At 45.1% G+C, this 20800-nt stretch overlaps 1 protein-coding gene across 2 annotated transcripts in view; it reads right to left on the reverse strand.

Annotated features, from left to right (window-relative positions):
- LOC120383845 (myosin-1B) overlaps positions 1-20800 on the reverse strand; it is an 84800-nt gene that overhangs the window by 12255 nt on the left and 51745 nt on the right. Inside the window, exons 1-28 of one of the 2 annotated variants that reach the window (XM_039502132.1) lie at positions 19626-19639; positions 19351-19402; positions 15782-16021; positions 15553-15696; positions 15308-15464; positions 14455-14482; positions 14246-14354; positions 14057-14149; positions 13795-13858; positions 13601-13699; positions 12923-13026; positions 12622-12760; positions 11584-11702; positions 11335-11484; positions 10453-10623; positions 9544-9850; positions 9340-9413; positions 7716-7803; positions 7504-7621; positions 6995-7118; positions 6773-6909; positions 5632-5887; positions 3018-3260; positions 2734-2910; positions 2502-2647; positions 2326-2416; positions 1397-1786; positions 456-582 (exon numbers count right to left, since the gene is read on the reverse strand). In XM_039502132.1, the coding sequence (XP_039358066.1) occupies positions 456-582; positions 1397-1786; positions 2326-2416; positions 2502-2647; positions 2734-2910; positions 3018-3260; positions 5632-5887; positions 6773-6909; positions 6995-7118; positions 7504-7621; positions 7716-7803; positions 9340-9413; positions 9544-9850; positions 10453-10623; positions 11335-11484; positions 11584-11702; positions 12622-12760; positions 12923-13026; positions 13601-13699; positions 13795-13858; positions 14057-14149; positions 14246-14354; positions 14455-14482; positions 15308-15464; positions 15553-15696; positions 15782-15985 (3859 nt within the window). In that variant the 5' untranslated portion in view covers positions 15986-16021; positions 19351-19402; positions 19626-19639. Of the gene's footprint in view, positions 1-455; positions 583-1396; positions 1787-2325; positions 2417-2501; positions 2648-2733; positions 2911-3017; positions 3261-5631; positions 5888-6772; positions 6910-6994; positions 7119-7503; positions 7622-7715; positions 7804-9339; positions 9414-9543; positions 9851-10452; positions 10624-11334; positions 11485-11583; positions 11703-12621; positions 12761-12922; positions 13027-13600; positions 13700-13794; positions 13859-14056; positions 14150-14245; positions 14355-14454; positions 14483-15307; positions 15465-15552; positions 15697-15781; positions 16022-19350; positions 19403-19625; positions 19640-20800 lie in introns of those variants that run through there. The other variant, XM_039502131.1, reaches the window with a different exon arrangement.

Consider the following 20800-nt stretch of genomic DNA (forward strand, 5'->3'; position numbering starts at 1 on the left):
TAGGGAGATGGTGGAATCTCCTTCCTTAGAGGTTTTTAAGGTCAGGCTTGACAAAGCCCTGGCTGGGATGATTTAGTTGGGTTTGGTCCTGCTTTGAGCAGGGGGTTGGACTAGATGACCTCCTGAGGTCCCTTCCAACCCTGAGATTCTATGATTCCCCTCTCTTCCTTATTATTCTTAGCAGTAACGGCAGTAGCAATGCATTCGGTGATGTATTCAAAATAAAACAAAAATCTTTCAGTCTTTATTCTATTCGCATGAAGTATTCAAGAAGGAATTTCTACTTGGTAATGATCTGACACATGGTAATCTAGAGTGTTTATAGGCATCACATAGAATGGCAGGTAGATTCTAAGCCATAGAGAGATAAATTCACCATTGTCAGAAGTATCCCAATTCTCAGGCATAGACTGGTCAAATTTCTGCCTTGAAGCAAACACTTATAAGTGTCTTACCTGCTTCTGTCTGTAGACGAGCTCGTTGAGTGCTCAGGTCATTGATCAGGCGCTGGTGCTCCTCTTCCTTTGTCTTAATCTCACTAAGCTGATCTTCCAGAGTGCGGCAAATTTTCTCAAGGTTTGCCTGCAATATGTGAAATGGACAAAAGGAAAGAGGCTACACAACTGGCTCTGTTGTATTCTGAGATCACATGATCTGCAATGCTCCTGGACCACAAAATGCTAGCCAGCATTTAAGAGTGAAAACAGTTCTATAGTAAGGACTTACATCACTAAGGCTGCAGGATTTATAGAAGCTATGCCCCACGATACGTAGTAGTGTGTGATAATGTATTATCATAAATCATTCAAATGTTATCTCACTTGTTTAAATTAAGGCACAGATTGTTAGTTGAGATGCAGAGTCCTTGATTTTTATTTTAAATCATGATTTATTGCGTATTTATTATTCCCAGGGAAGGGAGGGCAGAAGAGAAAAAGACAGGAAAGTTAAAAAGAGTGATGTTAAGATAATTAATCTGTCAGAAGTTTTTAATGTTTTTCCTTTTATTATTTAAATTTTAATCATTTAATTAAAGTTTCAGTGTAATAATAATTGTGAAGCTCTTTCCTGCTAACGTGGTACTAACCTGGGCTAATGAAGGTAGAGGCCTTTGGATTTCAAGTTTCTTTCCTATCAAAACATTGGCCATCAGCCTTAGACTCTATTCAATCCTGCATTTGATTCTTATCTTATAAACCAAAATACCCATTAGTTATCATTGTATTAATGCCAAAATTACTAAACACCAACTCATAGTAATACATGTACAGCTCTTACCCTTCTTTTAAACCCTGCTAACATGTAAATTTGATATAATTAAATATAAATCCTCTGCTCTTTTCATCTGCAATAACACTTAGGCTGAAGACAGCACTTTCAATACACAGCTCTGTACCTTGGTTTTGGAGACAGTCTCCATGTTACTAGCCAGGTCATCAATCTCCATCTTCAGTTCACTCTTCTCCTTCTCCAGCTTCTGCTTGACTCGTTGCAGGTTGTCGATTTGCTCCCCAAGCTCTGCTGTGCTGTCCGCGTGCTTCTTCCGGAGGGCGGCGGCTGTGGCTTCATGCTGCAGAGTGGCCTCTTCAAGGTCTCGGCGCATTTTCTGGAATTCTGCCTCACGCTTCTTGTTCATCTCAATCTGAACCGCTGTGGCTCCACCAGCTTCTTCCAGACGCTCACTGATCTCCTCAAGTTCCCTGGAGAGATCACCCCGCTGCTTCTCTGCTTTAGCCCGAGAGGCACGTTCAGCCTCTATCTCCTCCTCCAGTTCCTCAATACGAGCCTAGAGAACAACAGGAAACACTAACACTGTGGCTTCGTTCTGGGGTCTATACCAGTATGGCTGTTGGCAGAGTTCTGCTGGCATAACACCGTAGAATAGATGCGGCCTACACTGACAACAGGGGTTCCGGAGGCAAAGGAACATCACCTCCCTGAACTGGGGTAGCTACATCCAAATACCCATTGAGAGAAATGTGGGTCCCTGGTACATCACGTTCACTGGGTCCACCTCTTTTCATTTCACTTTATTTACACAGATGTTAAAGATGTTTTGGGGGGTCCCCTGAGCTCAAGGCCCTGGTACAACTATCCCTCCTTTCTCCCTCCTCTCATCTGCCTACATTGATGGAAGCTTTCTTCCACCAACACAGCTGGTGTGCATCTACACTGGGGCAAATCTATGTCAGTCAGGAATGTGGTTTTATCAAACCTCTGGCCGACATGACTATGTCAACCTAACTTAGACCAAACCTAAGAAAGATGGCTTCCCTTTAACTAAACTTGTTCTGAAGGCTAGAAGAGAGAGAATTTATGACTAGCCTGTAACTCTTTGATCTTCTTCTGCAGCTGGATGCCCAGGACTTGTTCATCCTCAATTTTGCTTTGGAACTGACTGATTTCAAAGTCTTTCCTTTTCACATGCAAAAAAAAAAAAAAAAAGCGTTGGTGCTGGAACAAAATGTATCTGCAGGATACCCCCTGCAAACCATACCTACTTCTTCAGTTTTTCCTCCAGCTGCTGTTTATCATTTTCTAAATCCATTGTGGATTCCTGGGCCAGCTTCAAATCTCCTTCAAGTTTCCTCTTAGCTCTTTCAAGGTCCATGCGAATCTTCTTCTCTTGCTCCAGTGACCCTTCAAGCTAAACAGAAAAAGGCCATAAATTCTCTGCTAACAAGAGCCTAACTTCACACTGTTTTTGTTCTCTCCATATGTTATTGTGCCTACATCATCCACTTGCTGCTCCAGCTTGGTTTTAGCTTTGCTCAGCGTGTTCACTTTGTCCTCTTCTGCCTGCAGGTCATCCAGGGTCTGCTGATGGGCCTCCTGGAGGGCTTTCTTTTCCTTTGTCAGTTTAGCGATGGTCTCATCCAGGACTGCCATCTCCTCCGTGAGGTTTTTCACCTGCAGAGTTGAACAGAGGTAGTTAAAGAAAATGGATACAAAATGTTATTGTTTGTGAACCAACAGTGTCATATTTTAAAATGTTTGTTAGAGATTCTGCCTTATACCTTGTTTTCTGTGGCATGTTTTTCCTTTTCAACCTTGGCCAGTGTTAACTCAAGGTCATCAATGTCTTTCTTCAGCTCTGAACACTCGTCCTCCAGTTTCCTCTTTTTGGCTGTCAGCTCAGCATTCATCTCCTCCTCATCCTCTGCTCTTTCAGTCAGCTCCTTAATTTTAGCTTCAAGTTGGATTTTGGTTTTGATCAGCTGGTCACATCTTTCCTCAGCATCAGCCAAGCCATCAGATTCCTACAGTGAATCCATTATTAGGAACTTTTTTTAAAGGTTTCTTTTTCTTACTGATGTTTGTCTCATAATGACTTTTACTGCGTCTTTTATAGCACGGAATAGGTATTTTATAGTTATGGTTCTGATGACACTTCCACTTATAGCTCATATTATCAGTCACTTAAAATTTTCTGGAAAAAAACAACCATTTGGCCTGAAATTTCTCTAATTTCAACACAACTCAGAAATGAAAAACAAATATATTTCAAATATCTGGCCATAAATGAAGCATCTCTCACCTGTTCATATTTTTGGCAAATATTTTTAGTGCTTAGGTACCTCAAGTATGGCTTGACTGAGAATATCAAATTTGGGGATAGATCCTGCAAATGGATCTACTCACATGGAGCCCATGTCTTCCATTTGACTCCACCCAGCTGGACTCTGCACCCACACAGAGCCCTCTGACATCAGTGGGGCACCCTGGAAGCAGATCTTTTTGCAGGGTCTAGCCTTGGCATCAATTGAGTGTTCAAATTGAGGCTTAGTCCTTCAGAAGCCTGGCTGAGAAACAGTGGAGTTAAGCCCATGCAAAATCATCTACTGAGTGATTTTTTTAAAGAAAAAACCTGAAATTTCCTTAACTTTTTATGCACATCCTGTAGCTCAGGCTCCAAAATTTTCTCTAAGAGTCATTATTTTCACAGGGCCAGATTAAGGCATAGGCACTATAAGCTTGTATGTAGGGCTTCAACTCTGGAGTCATGTGGCTGCAATAAAACCTCAGCATGGGGCTATGAAGAACAGCTTGAAAATGTGAGCCAAGTGTAACTGATGCAGTGACAACTGCTTGAGTTTGCAGACAGCCTAAAACAATAGTTCTGAGAGGGCAGAATGGCCCCATTCATCTCTTTGGGGTGTGAGCTCCAAGCCCTGCTGCTTTGATGGGCAACAGACACCACCCAAGCAGAGGACTGTGTGCGGCCAGAGTGGAAGGGTGCATGGATAGACACCCTGGACAGGGGCGTGTGCAGGAATAAAAATTTGACACCCCCCCTTTAGGGGGCACATTCCGTGCTCTCCCCACTGCCCTGGGCCAGAGGAGCTCGCTATCCCCCCAGGGCAGCACTGGGGACCCTGTGCTTCTCCCTCCTACCCAGCCTGTGCTCCCACCACCACTGTCCAGGGGCCCTGTGCGCTCCCGTCAACCGATCCCTTTCCTTGCCTGCCCATCCCAAGAGGCTCTGCTCACTGCCGCACTACTATTGGTTAAGAGGATTGTCACTCTGTATCATCTCAGTGCTAATTGGTGGAGGCAGAGAAGGGGGTGGGGTGAGTGAGCTCCAGAGAAGGCGGCTACTGAAAGAGGGGATCTGGCTGCCCAGTGCTGCAGTAAAGAGCTCTGCATTGCTAGCAGCCCTCCAGTATGAAACTCAGAGGGCAGGTCCTAGCGTGACCACACAACAAGTGTGAAAAATCAGGAAGGGGTGGGGGGCGGTAATAGGAGCCTATATAAGAACAAGACCCAAAAATCAGGATTGTCCCTTTAAAATTGGGACATCTGGTCACCCTATCAGGTCCCCACTCCACCCTGGGGGCTGAGGAGCTTGCTCTCCCTCCACGGCCCTGGGGCTGCCAGAGTTGTTTTGTCCCCCTGCCAATTACTAGGGGGCGTGCCCCTGCTTTTCCCCCCCTGCGCACACCCTGGCTCATAAAGCAAGTACTCAGGGTGCTGCCACCTCTACTTCTGTGGAGTGAGAGAGGGAACCCTACATCTGACACTGCTGCTCCAGAGGAGAGGAGGTCCTTTCTGCCTCTTCTTCTGGGAAAAGAGGACCTCGTACTGTGGCCACTGCTTCTCTGGGAAGTGAGGAGCCCTGCTGCCACTGCCATTTCAACTGTGTCTGTTGGAGAGGTCAGGGGACCACATCACAGGGCTGGGCTGTGCAGGTGGAGCCACAGATGGACCCTTGTCATGGTGTGTGTGAGGCTCCAGATTGCCTTAATCCAGCCTGGGATGGCAACATTGGTGGCATAATACATTTAAAGGGTACAGCAGATGTGTAAATTCATCAGGGCTTGTGAATACATTGGCATTGTCACGGTAAGTTGCCATGGGTGAGGCAGGAGTATTTAAAGAGCATAACTTTGCTTCTCCAAATTTGCCTGCTCTCACCTTGTTTTAGGGCACAACCTGTCATACGTGGCTGGGAGTATTGTTATTTATTTATACACCAATACTTTATATTTTAAACACTGGGAATATTTTATCTTGGCCAAACACTGATCCCAGTGCTATTAATGGGATGCTTCATGGGAAAGTTGCATTTGGAACTTTCAGCTTGGACTTTTCTACTGTGCAATAAGGGTCGAATGCACTGGTGATACTCACAGACTGCACTTGGAGCTGCAGGTCGTTTTTCTCTTGCAGCAGGGTCACCATTTTTTCCTCCAGTTCTTTCCTTTTTGCCTCAGACTTAGCAAGCTCTTCCTTCGTTTTCTCAAACTCTTCCTTCATGTTGGCCATCTCCTTCTCAGATTCAGCACTCTTCAGCAAGGGCTTGATCTTGAAGTACAGCTTCATCCAGGGCCAGTGCTTGACATTCATGAACGAGCGAACGTTGTATTGGATACAAAAGAGGGACTCTCTATAATGTAATCAGAATATATGGTTAATGTTAAAGGCCAGATACTGCAATGTTACTAATTGTGAGCAGCACTGGGGCCACTCACATGAAAAAGCACTACTCTGAGGGTTACATCTTTGGACCTGCTTGAGCCTTAGAAAGTCTAGGGGCAGTAAAACTCCACTGTCGATCTCCTTAATGTGCATGTTGAACTAATGTCTGTTCTCTGTAGACTCACACTCACAAACCGGGATAAACTTTCACTCCCTCTTTACACATCACATCTGTAACTGACCCACTCCCTCTGATGAGTGTTTTGAAGTCTAAGGGACTCTGACTTGGTATAACTCACAGGTTGAGGATTTAGCATAAAAGTACCCAACTGGAAGGTGTAAGTTAAAGTTGGCCACCCTTAGTCTAACATGCACTTTATTACACCTTCTTCTTGCTGCTTGGTATACCAGTTATATCGATTTGCACTCCCAGATAGAGCTGGGCAAATAATTGATTTGTTGGTTCACTGGCAGTTCCGAAAAATAAAATAAAAAAAATCAGTTTGGGTTGAACCAAAACTAATGTTCAACAAAAACTACTGAAAGGTATTCTGGGGCTCCTCCTCAGGTGTCATTCACAAAACAACCAAAGGCCCCTTGTGAATCTTAATTGGACATTTTCTTGGGCCTAAATTACAAGCAAATTCATTAATGGTTTTGGTTGACCTAAAACTGCATTTTTCAGCAAATGAACTATTTGTCTGAAAATTTTCACCCAGCTCTATTCCCAAGCGCTCACACCTTGATACAGTGGATTAATGAGATCTAAGTTAGACTGAGTCCATCCTACAATTTTGTTCATTTCACCTCTGTGGGGTGACACAGACCTAGCAGATATACAGTATGTTGCTACCTTCTTTCCATCATTTTCTTGAACTCCACTCTCATCAGGAAGCCACGACACATGGCTTGTGTGCGGGTGATAAGCTGTGCCAGTTTATCATCTCTCATCTCCTCTAGAAGACCCAGAAGTCCTGCTTTGAAGAACACCTTGAGGAAGAGAATGTTACAAACAATCACTTTCATTCTGAACAGAATACAAATAGACGGTGCTTGAATCAAAGAGTGTTTGTACCTTGGTGTGACCAAATTTATACTGGGTCTGATCAATATCAATGGACCCAAGTAGTTTCTCAGAAGCCTTCTTGCTGTCCATGAACTGTCCTTCTGGAACAGCGCTTGCATTTAAAATCCTATATCTGTGGGAGAAAACAAAATATGAAAAAGCTCACATTGCTCACAATTCTGGCCACACTGGCCATGTCTCTGCATTTGTCCTCCCATGAAGCACCTATTCTGAGGTCCCACAAACAGACCCATCATGAAACTCAGCTTTATGGTATTTAAAGGGCTACATAGTCACCTGGCATGGCCACTCCACTGCTCACCCAGCCTCTTTTCCTCCCCCCACATAAGAAAAGTGTGGCATTTTTGCTGCTTTTTGGACTACACCAGTTTGGTTCTAAATTTCTTCTATATACACAGCATGTGCTGGGTGCTGGACTGACTACAATAGTTAAAGCATTTAGAAAATGCAAGCTACTCAACAGACAGCGAATGGAACAGGAATTAGAGGACTCTGACCTCTGTTTAAAGTCTGCATAAATGATTCTGCTGGGGAATCCTTTCCTGCAAATTCTGATCCCTTCCAGCACGCCGTTACACCTTAGCTGGTGTAGTACGAGTTCATGTTCCATGGCACCTTAACAAATCACAGCATGAATTAGTACCTTATTGTGCAGCCCAGAAGGAATGGCTGCATCTCACTGAGATTTCTGTACACTGACACTTCTTACCGGGTGTCTTTGTTTCATTGGGAATGAGGCACCGCACAAAGTGAGGATGAGTGCTTCTCAGATTGCTCATCAGTTTGTTTAAATTCTCCTGTGAAACCATAAGCAAAGGTTTAGGTTAACCAATATTACTCCTATGCAGATGTATGCAGATCTATTCATGGATAGATACAGTGAAATGTTTATAATGGGATCATGATTTGTAGCAAACTGTTGACCAGTGTTTGAAATTCAGACAAATGAGTTGTCAGGTCTTACCAGCTGGAGCCATTCTAATCTATGCCTCCTCCTTCTTGTAATTTTGAAACTTGTTAATAAATTGAAATTAAATAATTACAAATAGTACAATTGAGCCTATGAGAAATGGCCATTATGACTGGCAGAAGAGCCATTGGAGTTGCTGAAACATAAGGCATCTTTCAAAAATCTGGGACAAACATCAGAAGTTTATTCTAAACTTAAAATTTAATGGCCTGTATGTCAGGATAAAACACAGGCCTGAACGCAGACTCTCCATGCCCTCCACCTTGTCTAGTCATCGACATCTGAACAAAGTAAGTGCGAGGTGGGTGTCAGGCACTGCCATTCACGGGACAGACGGAGGGAGGAATTCTGATTTGGGAGCGTTGTACACCGTTTGCACTTCTTTGCACCAGTGAAAGTGACACCGAAGGTGTCAGGCAAGGGAGAATCAGGACACTTAAGAGCAGGGGTGGCCAACCTGTGGCTCCGGAACCACATGCGGCTCTTCAGAAGTTAATATTGTATAGGCACCAACTCTGGGGCTGGAGCTACAGGCGCCAACTTTCCAATGTGCCAGGTGGTGCTCACTGCTCATCCCCTGGCTCTGCCAAAGGCCCTGTCCCTCTCCACCCCTTCCTGCCCCCTCCCCAGAGCCTGCAGTGCCCTCGCTCCTCCCCCCAGAGCCTCCTGCACGCTACAAAACAGATGATTGGGAGGTGCGGGGAGGGAGCGGGAGGCGCTGATCAGTGAAGCTGCTGGTGGATGGGAGGAGCTGGGAGCAGGATGGGGGAGCTGATGGGGGGCTGCTGACGTATTACTGTGGCTCTTTGGCAAAGTACATTAGTAAATTCTGGCTCCTTCTCAGGCTCAGGTTGGCCACCCCTGCTTAAGAGGATGAGAAAGGAAGGGGGGTGAAAGGCAGAAGGGAAGTGAGACACATGTGACACACTCATAACTTTGTCATCTCTTCAGTTATAACCAGAGACATGAAGGGCGCCTACAGACCCGACCCCATTGCAACATGTGGGGGGCGGGGCGGAAGCTGCATAGTTTATGGCCTTGAATCAATTTCCTCTGAAAGGGTAAGTAGAAGAAAGGAACACGTTAAGCCCCATATCAGAGGATGATTTTGTTTTATATCATTTTTTACATCATCCAGAGGAGACAGTGACTCTGGCCCTTATTCTCATGTTGTTAATTAGGCAAAACTCCTAGTGACCTGCCTGGAAGTTTTGTTTGATTGAGGATTACAGCCTTTGCTTTTTATGAGCAAGGAGGCTTGTGCACGTCAGAACTAACTGGAAATCAGGCTATGCAGAATTAAAGGGGGTCTTCTTTCCTCCTTCACATAGAAAAGAGATTTATAGTAACCACTGTACTGTACCCTGAAAAGAGCAGAGACGGTCTGGAAAGAAGAACCCTTCTTCTTGCCTCCCTTCTTGCCACCACCACCACTCTCTGAATAATACAAGAAAAGGATGCAATTAAAATGTAAGGATCTCATGAAGATGAACATTTTGCATCATTTTTAATTCTATAGGAGCCACCTGCTGTGTGTCAGAGAAAATACTGATTTCACAGAAATTACCTGCATCTCCACCATACGCGGCAAAGAGCAAAGCCAGTGTTTTCAGTGACGATTTCTGGTACAGCCCAATGACAGTTTCATTCAGGGGATCCTTGTTCTTCTCAAGCCAGCCAGTGATGTTGTAGTCCACAGTGCCAGCATAGTGCACCAGGGCGAAGTGGGCCTCAGCCTTTCCTTTGGCAGGCTTGGGCTTCTGGAAGTTGTTGGACTTGCCAAGATGCTGGTCATAGAGTTTGTTCTTGAAAGACACATCAGTTGCCTTGGGGAACATGCACTCCTCTTCCAGGATGGAAAAAATACCCATTGGCTGAAAGAAACAGCAACAGATGAGAGGAAATAGAGATATTACAAATCAGCCTCCTAGACAATGTGAGCATCTCTTGGTTGTGTTCAGGAGGGATATTGTGTCAGGGAACATGCCTTCAACGAGATGAAATCATGCTAACCTACCTGTGGTATCTGTCTGTAGGTTTGAAAATAATAAAGATATCGTTCATGGAAAATCACCTTGCGTGTGCTAGACAGATTTTCTGTGTGCTAGAGAACCAAAGTGAATGAAACAGGAATCACTCTAAACCTGCTGTGTCTAGGTGTGAGGCCATGCAGTTCTTTAGAGGGCCTTCAAATAGTGACTGTGTCTCAGGAACTGAAAAGAGGCTCCAAAACTTATACTCTCCTCTTCTTTGTGGAAGTGAGCAGGGACAGGGACTGTTGCCATCGAGTTATGTGTGGCTGCCTTGTGACCCTATCCCAAAGTTATGGATTGAGACCTTTTCACAACCAATGTCCAGTATATTTATTTAATTATTCAGAGTATAGTAAATCATTTACATGCATTTATTAATTATCTTAAGTATAGCAAAATCCTTTAGAAGCTAAAGAACCCTTGAGCACATAAAGCATAAGAACCTTCTCAATGAGCTCAATGCAGGCAGCCAAGTCCATCCCAAAGTCAATGAACTCCCATTCGATTCCTTCCTTCTTGTACTCCTCCTGCTCCAGCACGAACATGTGGTGGTTGAAAAACTGTTGAAGTTTCTCATTGGTGAAGTTGATGCACAGCTGCTCCAGGCTGTTGTACTACACAAAGGCAAAAAGAAGATCTCTATCTGTAAAATTCTGGGCACACCTGATATACCTAATAATGACTCTTCTTTCAACTCATCATGTCTGTGTAACTAACCTGGGCTTCAATGGAATTCTGAGTTCTCTTCCCTAAAACTAGCCAGATGTTTTGGGATTCGACCCTCAGCTCTGCATAGACATTTCTGCAGTGTACAGCCCAAGCTTGTCTAGCTATTTTTGTGCTCTGGGGACCAAGCCTACTCGGGCATTTTTAAGCTCTTGGTCCTGATCAGATATTAGGATCTGGGCCTTCCCAGCTCCTTCTGAGCTCTCAGTCCTCTGGCCTACCCAGACATTTCCAGATACTCAGCTGCAAGCCTGCCTGGGAGTTAGTGAGCTGCCCTCTAGGTGTCATGAACACCTACAATAATTTGCGTTAGGTGCAGGATAATTTCTTTGCTATTAGGCACCACCTGTTAACAATTTGAAGGCACTTTCAGTGTAGTTGCCATTTCTGCATGTACCACACAAAATCTATCCAAAAATTAAATCACTGGGGGGTCATACTACTGTGGGGGAAGATCAAGAGACACCTGTTTCTGCAGAAAAGTCAGGCTTTTGCAGGAAATTATTTAAATAAAAAAATTGTTAAAAAATAGCCCTCAAAGTTCTCAGAACCCCTGAGCATCCCCTCCAAGAACCTGCTGTAAAATCTCTGCTCCTTACATCAAAGATCTCAAAACCAGCAATGTCCAGGACACCAATGAAGTACTGTCGGGGCTGCTTGGTATCCAGCTGCTGGTTGATACGAATGACCATCCACAGGAACATTTTCTCAAAGACCGCCTTTGCCAGAGCACCCACTGAATTGTGCACCTACAACAGTGGGAGAAGGACTGGTGTTACCATACAAAGCAGAGGAAGAAACCTGGGTGTGTTAATTCAAACCAGGAGTTCTAGATCACCAATTGTTACCTGCTGCACGGTTTGACCTTTGGTCACATATTCATTCCCAACCTTGACTCGGGGGTAACACAGGGCTTTGAGCAGGTCAGCTGAGTTCAGACCCATCAGGTAGGCTGCTTTGTCAGCCACTAAACAAAGAGTGAGAGGAATGAACTAGTAGCTCAAAGATAGACTTTGGTGTCTTTTATAATGACTAGAAAAGAGCAATGAGATCTGTTTGTGTTTCACCAGCTACCACATCTATTAATAACTCCAGTAATTATGGAGTTTAGAGCTTCCTTTATTTCTTACTGAAATGTTTTGCATTTGATTCAGAGGGTCTGTACATCAAGTGATTGAAAGAATTTGTCAAAAAAAATATCCCATATGGTCTGAATAAAAAAATGTTAAAGGAGAAAGAAGCAGATGACTAGCCAGAATGGAAAGATGGCTTTGAAGTTCTTTCTTTGCCACTTTACTGTGCAGCCTGTCTAGAGATTCTGATTTCTGAATGATCAGAATAAAGGACTCAGGTTAGTGGCCATATACCATTCTGTGCAATCCAACTGACTTCAACAGGATTACAGAGGGATGCATTTCAGTGCAGAAACAAATGAGAAAGTCTCTCTTCAGTTTCGAACCGTGGCCCAAATTGTGTCCACAGAATGAACATAGACAGGAGTCTTCTGGGACACAATGGAACTTCATGACGTTTAACTAGTATAAATACCCACTCCTGGCCCTCTTCTGCCATCACATCCCCACTGCCTGTCTCATCTCATAGCACGATCCACAAGCTGGTTTGGCAATAAAACACCTACATGGCCCTTTTCATGTGCAAAGCTAAGCTGCTTTACAAAGATGGCCATTTTAAGATTACACCTTATGTGTCATTTACACCTATGTGTAGTAGGTATGTTATAGTAGGTATGATATAACTTAGATCAGCCCTTATAGCCACCTCCCTCATGAGTTAAGTTGTGCCAACACCCAGATCAGCACAAGTGATGATTTAGGCTTCAGTTTTTGCTTGTATTATTGAGCGTTTAGCTCAGATTCTGCTACTACCTTCTGTGCCATCCGGCTCCGCCTGCTCCTCGCGCTGCTTCTGCTTGAACTTCATGTTCCCATAGTGCATGACTGCCCCCGTCAGCTTGTATATGGCCATTTTTTCATCAGAACTGAAGCCCAGAATGTCAATGGCGCTCTGTTGACAGAATCATTAAAGGAAAGATCTACCACCTAGGTGATTTAGGAGCCAAAGCCCCATTGACTTAAAATGGGATTTCAGCTCTTAAAGCACTCAGACATTTTACTCCTTCTCTGATATAGTTAATAGTCCCTGTGCTAATTTATGTGTGTTACTCACATCTGTGGCCATGAGTTCTTCCTGGTCATCGATGCTGGCTACAGTGATCTCACCTTGACTCACAAACGGGAAGTCATATGGGTTGGTGGTAATCAGAAGCAGCTCTGAAAACAAGAATAGATCCCAATTTTTACCTGCTGCAGTTTGGTCTTTGGTCACGTATTTATTCCAGACTTTGCCTCAGGGTAACACAGGGTTTTAACGGTATGTCAACATTCCATTGCAAACCCAGGTCGGTGGGCCCCATGCATACAGACTCAGTGTTTCCAAGCTTACACATGTGCATCATGCTCCATAGTAAACCCAGGTTTACAATTGAAGGACCTGGTTCTCAGAACCATGCTGATGCGTCCATACTGCTCGCAGACTCCAATCAGACTTTCTGCTTCTGGGGATCCAGGCTTATGCTGTGTCCACACTGCGAAATGACGGAGTTTGGACCCACCTCAAAACAGGATTTGGGGTTGGACCTCCCATGCCACATGGGTCCTAGGACATAGTGACCCAAGTCAGATAGATTTGAGTGTGAACTGTAGAGGAGGGGTTGGGCTCAAACCTGAGTCTGAGCCTGGGTTTCCAATGCAGTGCAGACATGCCCATAATTGCCCATGTAACAAAGCTCATCAGTTGGTGTTACTCAGTGACCAGTTCCGCCAAAAGAGTGAAAATGTTTCTTACCAATTAGTTCTGGCTTCTTGTTGGACATGATCTGATAAAATATGTGGTAGCTTCTTTCCGCCTTGAGCTGAAAAGTGACTCTAGATTTCTCCAGCAGATCTTGCAAGGCAGGTAAAGTACAATTAGTGACAAGAAAACACAATGAGAACGAAAGAGAGACAGAGAATTGTGACCCATAAAGGGAGGTCCCTTACATGTTTCAATGTCAGCAGAAGCCAGTTTCCCTGTGGTACCAAAGTGGATTCTGATGAATTTACCCTTTAAAGGAAAAAAGTCATTTCATTTAAAACCCTCACAGGCAGACTCCAAAAGTGGGATTTGCAAAGCTGCCCTGGGGGTCCCTTCAGCAGGCTTGAAAACTCAGCCAAGATTTGTATTATCACAGTCTAATGATAGGGAAATATATGGTCCATCACTGCACTTGTGACTAGGAGCAATTTTGGCAAAAAGACTTACAAAACGAGAGGAGTTGTCATTCCTCACAGTCTTGGCATTACCAAAGGCCTCCAGCAGGGGGTTGGCGCTGATGATTTGATCTTCAAGGGTCCCCTACAAAGTAACAATTATCATCAAATTAAGGTTGTTTTAAACGACGCGGCAGTTTCAGAACGGAACATTTAATCCCATCCCTAGTGACCAACTCACGTGCATTTTGCCTGGCTCTTCCTTCTTCTTCTCCCCAGAAACTGCAATTGTTGCAAAGTACTGGATGACACGCTTGGTGTTCACAGTCTTTCCAGCACCGGATTCTCCGCTGCAAATCAAACAGAGAAGCAGAGAACACATAACCAAAGAGTTTCTTCCTGCAGTCCACAGCAAAGCCAACAAAAACCGGAGCAGGGAAATATACATACGTGATGAGGATCGACTGATTCTCCCGATCTGTGAAAGAGACAGAACCAAAGAGACTTTTGAAAGAGTTACTGAGTAACATTGAACTCACTGAAAACGGAGTGAAACAAATAAGTGCTGGGATTTGCAAAGGGGCCTCAGGACATCAGGCAACTAACTCAAAGTCCATAGGAATTGGGCATCCAACTCCCTTAGGCCTCTTTGAAAATCCTGGCCATAATAAATAATAACTATACGCTCATGCAGCTCAATAGAGCCACCCCAGGATACTTATACCCACTTCCCTTTCACAGAATTCCCTCTTACAGAAATCTGATAAAGCTACTTATCTCTCTGGACAGCAAAGGGTTATACAGAATAATGACTTGATCCTCAATTTATAACCATCTGCATAGCATCAGTGCAAGAAGAGTGCAAAGTGTGTGCGAATTACTGTGCAAGGTGTAGGGGAGTGGAGAATTATGATGCACCACTTTGCACAAGTGTAAATGACACATAAGATGCAAAGTCAGGAAGAATCAGGCTTCCTGAGAACAGAGCGTCATGATTTTTGACAGTTCTTCTTTGGGCCCAGTTAGAGCCAAAATGTGCAGAAGCAGATATGGACATTCTGTACTTTTTCCATTAACCACATGCTTGTGAACTTCCAAAAAGGTTTGCTTTGGGTTCTTCAAGAGCTGGGCTAATGTTTGGGTCAGGCTCAGTTTGTCTTTGAACAAATTCATGTTTGCACATTGCTAGTTCTGAATGTTTTTGGTGTCGTTAGCTGTATGTCATATTTCCCGGAAAGAAGATTGTGATTCCTCATAATAAATTTTCATTCTGTAATCGCTTTTCAGGAGTTGAGCCACTCACCAGTTAACATGAACTGATAGGCATTGTCAGAGATGGAGAAGATGTGGGGAGGGGCCTCTTGACGCTTTTTGCCCCTGTAGGCAGTCACAACTTCTGGGTTGTACACAGGCAGCCACTTGTAGGGGTTGACAGTGACACAGAAGAGACCCGAGTAGGTCTGAAAGAAAGGGAGATAGCCTGGTTGGCTTCCACAGTGATTTAGCTGTTAGTTTAGAAATCCAGGAAAGACTTTGACCTTTACTTACATAGATCATCCAGGCTGCGTAACGCTCTTTGAGGTTATACAGGACGCCAGGTTCATGGAGATGGGTCATCATCGCCATGTCCTCGATTTTATCATATTTGGGAGGGTTCATGGAGAAGACTTGATCGTCCTTAACAGTCAAAGTCTGGAGGGAAAGAAGAGACCCATTTCTATCAGCTAAGAACAGAGGAGGAACAAAATGCTGTTCCTTACTCCTTGTTTTTACTCACTTCTCCTTTTTCAGACTTGACTGTGACCTTCCCACCTTCCCTGCTCTGGATTACGCTTTTCACATAGGATTCCTTGGGATGCACCACAAAGACCGAATTCTTAGCATCAAAAGGCTTGTTCTGGTCCTCAATTCTCTCCTTCTCTGTCTTTCGGAGGAAAGGAGCTGCTGCCCCAAAAATGGCCATCTCAGCATCCGACGACATGGCTGCGGTTTATCTAGGGCAGCTCAGCAGTGAGCTCTGATGAGGAGAAAATGTGTGACATTGATTCACATGCTGTTTATTTAGAATGTCAGTTTCTTACACTTGTTTAACTGGTCACGTCACTCCCAACTGCCCCTCCTGAGATCAGGGTGAGAGGCTTTCTCAGCCATTTAGATCCAGACACTAATTTTGGGCCTCTGTTATCACACACATGGGGGACCAGGAAGACCCAAAAACATACCAGGAATTTTGAAAGCCCTGTTAGGTCCTCTTTCCTGAGTACATATTAGCAGGGGCGGCTCTAGACCCCAGTGCGCCAAGCAGGCGCGTGGGGCGGCCCTTTCCCAGGGGGGCGGCATTTGGCTCCGGGACGAGCGGACCTGCCGCAGGCATGACTGCGGTGGGTCCCCTCTTCCCGCGGCTCCGGTTGAGCTCCCGCAGGCATGCCTGTGGCAGGTCCGCTCATCCCAGGCTCCGGTGGACCTGCCGCAGGCATGCCGGCGGGAGCTCAACCGGAGCCGCAGGAAGAGGGGACCCGCCGCGGGACCGGGGAAGGGCGGCGCAGCGCACCGCGCTGCTTGGGGCAGCCTACTTTCTAGAGCCGCCCCTGCATATTAGACTGTGGCCTTGGCTACACTTGAGAGTAACAGCACTGTTGGTGGCTTTATAGCACTGTAACTCACTCCCCGTCCACACTGACAAGGCACATACAGTGCTGTATCTCCCTCGCTACAGCACTGCTTGTACTCCACCTCCATGAGAGGAATAAAGAGTATAGTGCTGCTGCTGCAGCGCTGGGGTGCCAGTGTGTAAACAGGGAATAATCTTAGTATGCTGTAACTGACCTCCAGAAGCTTCCCAAAGTCCTTTTAAGTAAAGATTACTCTCTTTGTTTTGTTGTGATGCCTCTGTTTGTTTTGTTGTGAACTCAGGGCTCCCGGAGCTACTTATCAAAAAAAACAAACACAGCTACTGTTTGCTCTGAATGAGCAGAGGCAGGCAGGGGGGCTTCCTTTGGAACGCCCACAGCTAGTGTTTGCTTGAAGAGAGGGGGAGGGAGGGAGCTTGAGGAGAGAAGCAGCTCGGCGGGCAGGAGAAGGGGTCCATTTCGGTGTGGCTGCTTATCTGGTCAGTGAGGGAAAAAAACAAAGAGTTTCTGTTTGCTTTCAGTGAGTGAGAGAGGAGTGGGGGAGGGAGTCGGAACTTGCAAGGCAGCTGCTGACACAGTGTCGGCTCCAAAAATCCACTCTCTCTCTCCCCCACACTCCCTGTCACACTCCACGCCACCCCACCCCACCCCTTTTGAAAAGCACGTTGCAGCCACTTGAACACTGGGATAGCTGCCCATAATGCACCGCTCCCAATGCCGCTGCAGATGCTGCAAATGTGGCCACGACAGTGCGCTGGTAGCTGTCAGTGTGGACAGACTGCAGCGCTTTCCCTACTCAGCTGTACGAAGACAGGTTTAACTCTCAGCGCTGTGCAGCTGCAAGTGCAGCCATACCCTGTGTGTTATGGTTACAATGAAACGGTTGATGGGGGCACTGCAAAGTGGGTTTTGGGAGAGGGACAAGATAGAAGCTGCTATTGTCAGTGCTTTTGATACAGAATTTTCTTGCACTGAATAATAAAGATACTGGTTTTGATGTAATTTAAGCTTTTCATTCAGGATTCCATTCCGCATCTTATAAGTATGATCTCCCTTCTTTGTATTTGATTTTCTATTTGGCTATATTAAAACACAAGTTGATCAAATGAGCTAAGCTTTACAAGTGATCCAGTTTAGTCTCTATAACTGACCTGTCCTCATTGTCATTTACCACTTCACCAATTTTAGTGTCATCTGCAAACTTGAGCATTGATAAAGAGATTGAATAACATCGGGCCAAAAGCAGGTCCCCCTGAGCCTCCATTAGAAATCTGCCAATGGATAATGATCCTACATTTACAATCACTTCTTGAGATCTATCAATTAACTAGTTTTTATTTCATATGAGCTACACTGATAAAACAAACTTTTTTTGTTTTATTAGAATGTCATGTGGAACTAATCCAAATACCTTACTGAAGTCTATTATGTGAACAGAGTTACTTTTATCAACCAAATTCATGAACGCCTACAAAAATCACAAGTTTGTTTAGGAAGATCTATTTTCTGAGATCATATTGATCAGAATTAATTAATCTTAATTAATTATATTGCTTTACTGACTGCCTTCCACACCCGCTTTTCCATGATTTTTCCTGGGATCAATGTTAGGCTATCCCATAGGCGCTGGAACTACGGGTGCAGGGGGTCCTGCAGCACCCCCTGGCTTGAAGTGGTTTCCATCATATACAGGGTTTACAGTTTGGTTCCATGGCACTCAGCACCCCCACTAAAAAACTTGTTCCAGCACTCCTGGGCTAACCAGGTGATCTTGTTTATCCTTTTTAAATATTGGCACAACATTGGCTTTTTTTCATTTCTCTGGAATTACTCGTGTTCCAAGGTTTGTTAAAAATCATCATTAGTGGTTCAGAGAGGTCCTCAGCCAATTCTTTTCATACATTTGGGTACAAGTCATCCAGTGCTGCCAATTTAAGAATGGTTACTTTAATAGTTACTCTGCCTGCCTGCCTCTCCCATGCCAGTTAATCAAATATTATCAATATGCCTTTATTTGCCATTACTCCTTTTAAAGTTTTCCTTATTTAACTATATAAGAACTATACGTGCATTAGTGGCACTGTCAGACTGGTCAAGGAGACAGTGTGAAAGGACCACCAGTTGCTTTAAATGCTGCCTGAAACCCTCTTCTGCAGTTATTTTCACACATATAGCATCTAAGGGCCCCTTTAAGCTACTCTGCGCAGTAAGAGATGAAAACTTGATTAGCATTTACCAGAGAAATGTGTGTCTCTTTCAGATGGGGCACAATTATTGTCAGTGATGTTTGGGGTGTGGGGGAAAAGCAAATTCTGGATACATGCTCATTAAAAGAATAGATTTATTCTATGGACAAGTAATTAGATTCTATCCCCTGTTGGGTCGCCTCTGTTGGGCCACTCTGTCCTGGTTTATTAGAGACCTATGAGCTGGAGTGTTGGAGCTCTCTGTGTACAATTGCGTTGTGACGTGTGTATTCAGGAGAGGTATCTCAGAGAGGGCACTGGCCGGTCCAGCATTAGTGGTGAGTGGCTTCAAGTCCAGCCACTTTGGAGACCTGCCTGTCATGGGCAACAGAGCCCAGGCACAATATACAGTGAATTTACACAATGGGCATAGGTATTAGGGGATACAATGTCTGCTTATTGAGCTAGATAGAAATCCCACCCTAGAGGGTACTCACCATCCCCTGGGAATTAGTAAATCAGGATCTTACCTCTTTCGGGATACCAGATGGATAGTATGCAGGCTGCAAGCTGGTCAATATTCTAAAATAGAAATAGAAATGCCTTTCTTATTGATGCATGAAACTCCAGTGATAAATTGGAGACTGAAAATGTATAGATGCCTCGAAAAGTAGATATAAAAGTCCTGCTGTCATAGGCAATCCCTCCTGGAAATGAGTGCTAGCGGCAGCAGGAATGCAGTGGGATGTGTGGAATGCAGAGTGGGCTCCCCCTCCCTTCAAACCCACGTCCCTTATACTCTTACCTTAGAGCTTTCTGCGAAAGGACAAGACAGACTGGTCCCAGGGGCTTTTATAGGGTGCGAGCTGCAAACACAGCAGCCGCCTCCTCTTTCTTAGGTCAAAATATTTTTGGCAATCCTGTCTCCTAACATATTCCGATTCATATTAGATGTGAATGGATATAATTAGCCATAGGTCTGTGAATGAGTCTCCTATAAATACTTGGACAAGGGAGCTGGCAGGGGCAGTTGGGGAGATGAAACGGGCTGCCTGGAGTTTGTGCTTTAGGGGATCCTGAAATCAAGCAGAAGAAGAGAGACTGGGAAGAATCCAGTTCCTGCAATGGGAGACAGCTCCTAGCAGAGGGAGCGAGGAGCGAGATAGAGAGGGGAGAGATTTCCATGGGCACGTAGCTGGAGAGGAAATTGGGGTCTCAGGGACAGGGATCTAGCAGTGGAAGAAGGTCTCTGGGTCTAGCAGGAGGGAGCCTGGGAATGGAGGCAAAGCTGACAAGAGCAGGGGACTAGAGAGGATACAGATGTCAGGGGAGCAAGGGGCCTGGAGGCTCAGTGATAGGGAATAAAGAAGAACGGGAATCCTTGGGGCAGTGAGATAGAGAGAAGAAGTAAATCCAGGGCCACAAGGGAGGGCAGTAAGTGCAAGGGAATAGCTAGGAAATGTGGGCCAGTGGAAGGGAAAGAGCAGAGAAATGGAAGTCCAGAGTCAAGAGACTGGAGCAGAAGTCCTGAAGAAGGAGGTCCCCACATGAGTGAGTCCAAGGGGAAGAACCCTGGAGATGGTGTGGATGGAGAATGTTAAATGGATGCAAAAATTATACATTCTACTGAAAAGGGGCAAGGAACAGCTACCCCCAGACTGTGATAGGTAGCCAGATTCCACCACCCCTGATATGGGGACGGTACATGCATCCCACATTGTTATGGAGGGAGCAGATGCATCCCAAACTGATATGAGAGAGCAGGAGCACCCCACATTGATCTGGAAGGGGAGGTTCCCCCTGCTATTTTATGGGGAGATCACGTGCATCCTCCCATTCTTGGTGGTGAGTCAGGTGCACCTCACATTGTTATGGAGGGGCAGATGCCTTCCACACCATTCCTGGGTGCACTGGGGTTCTGGGGCCACTTTGGCATACACCACAGAGTGACGGAGAGTCCGTCTCTTTCCCATCTGTCAT

This window comes from Mauremys reevesii, linkage group 15 (assembly GCF_016161935.1).
Source record: "Mauremys reevesii isolate NIE-2019 linkage group 15, ASM1616193v1, whole genome shotgun sequence".
Taxonomy (NCBI): Eukaryota; Metazoa; Chordata; order Testudines; family Geoemydidae; genus Mauremys; species Mauremys reevesii.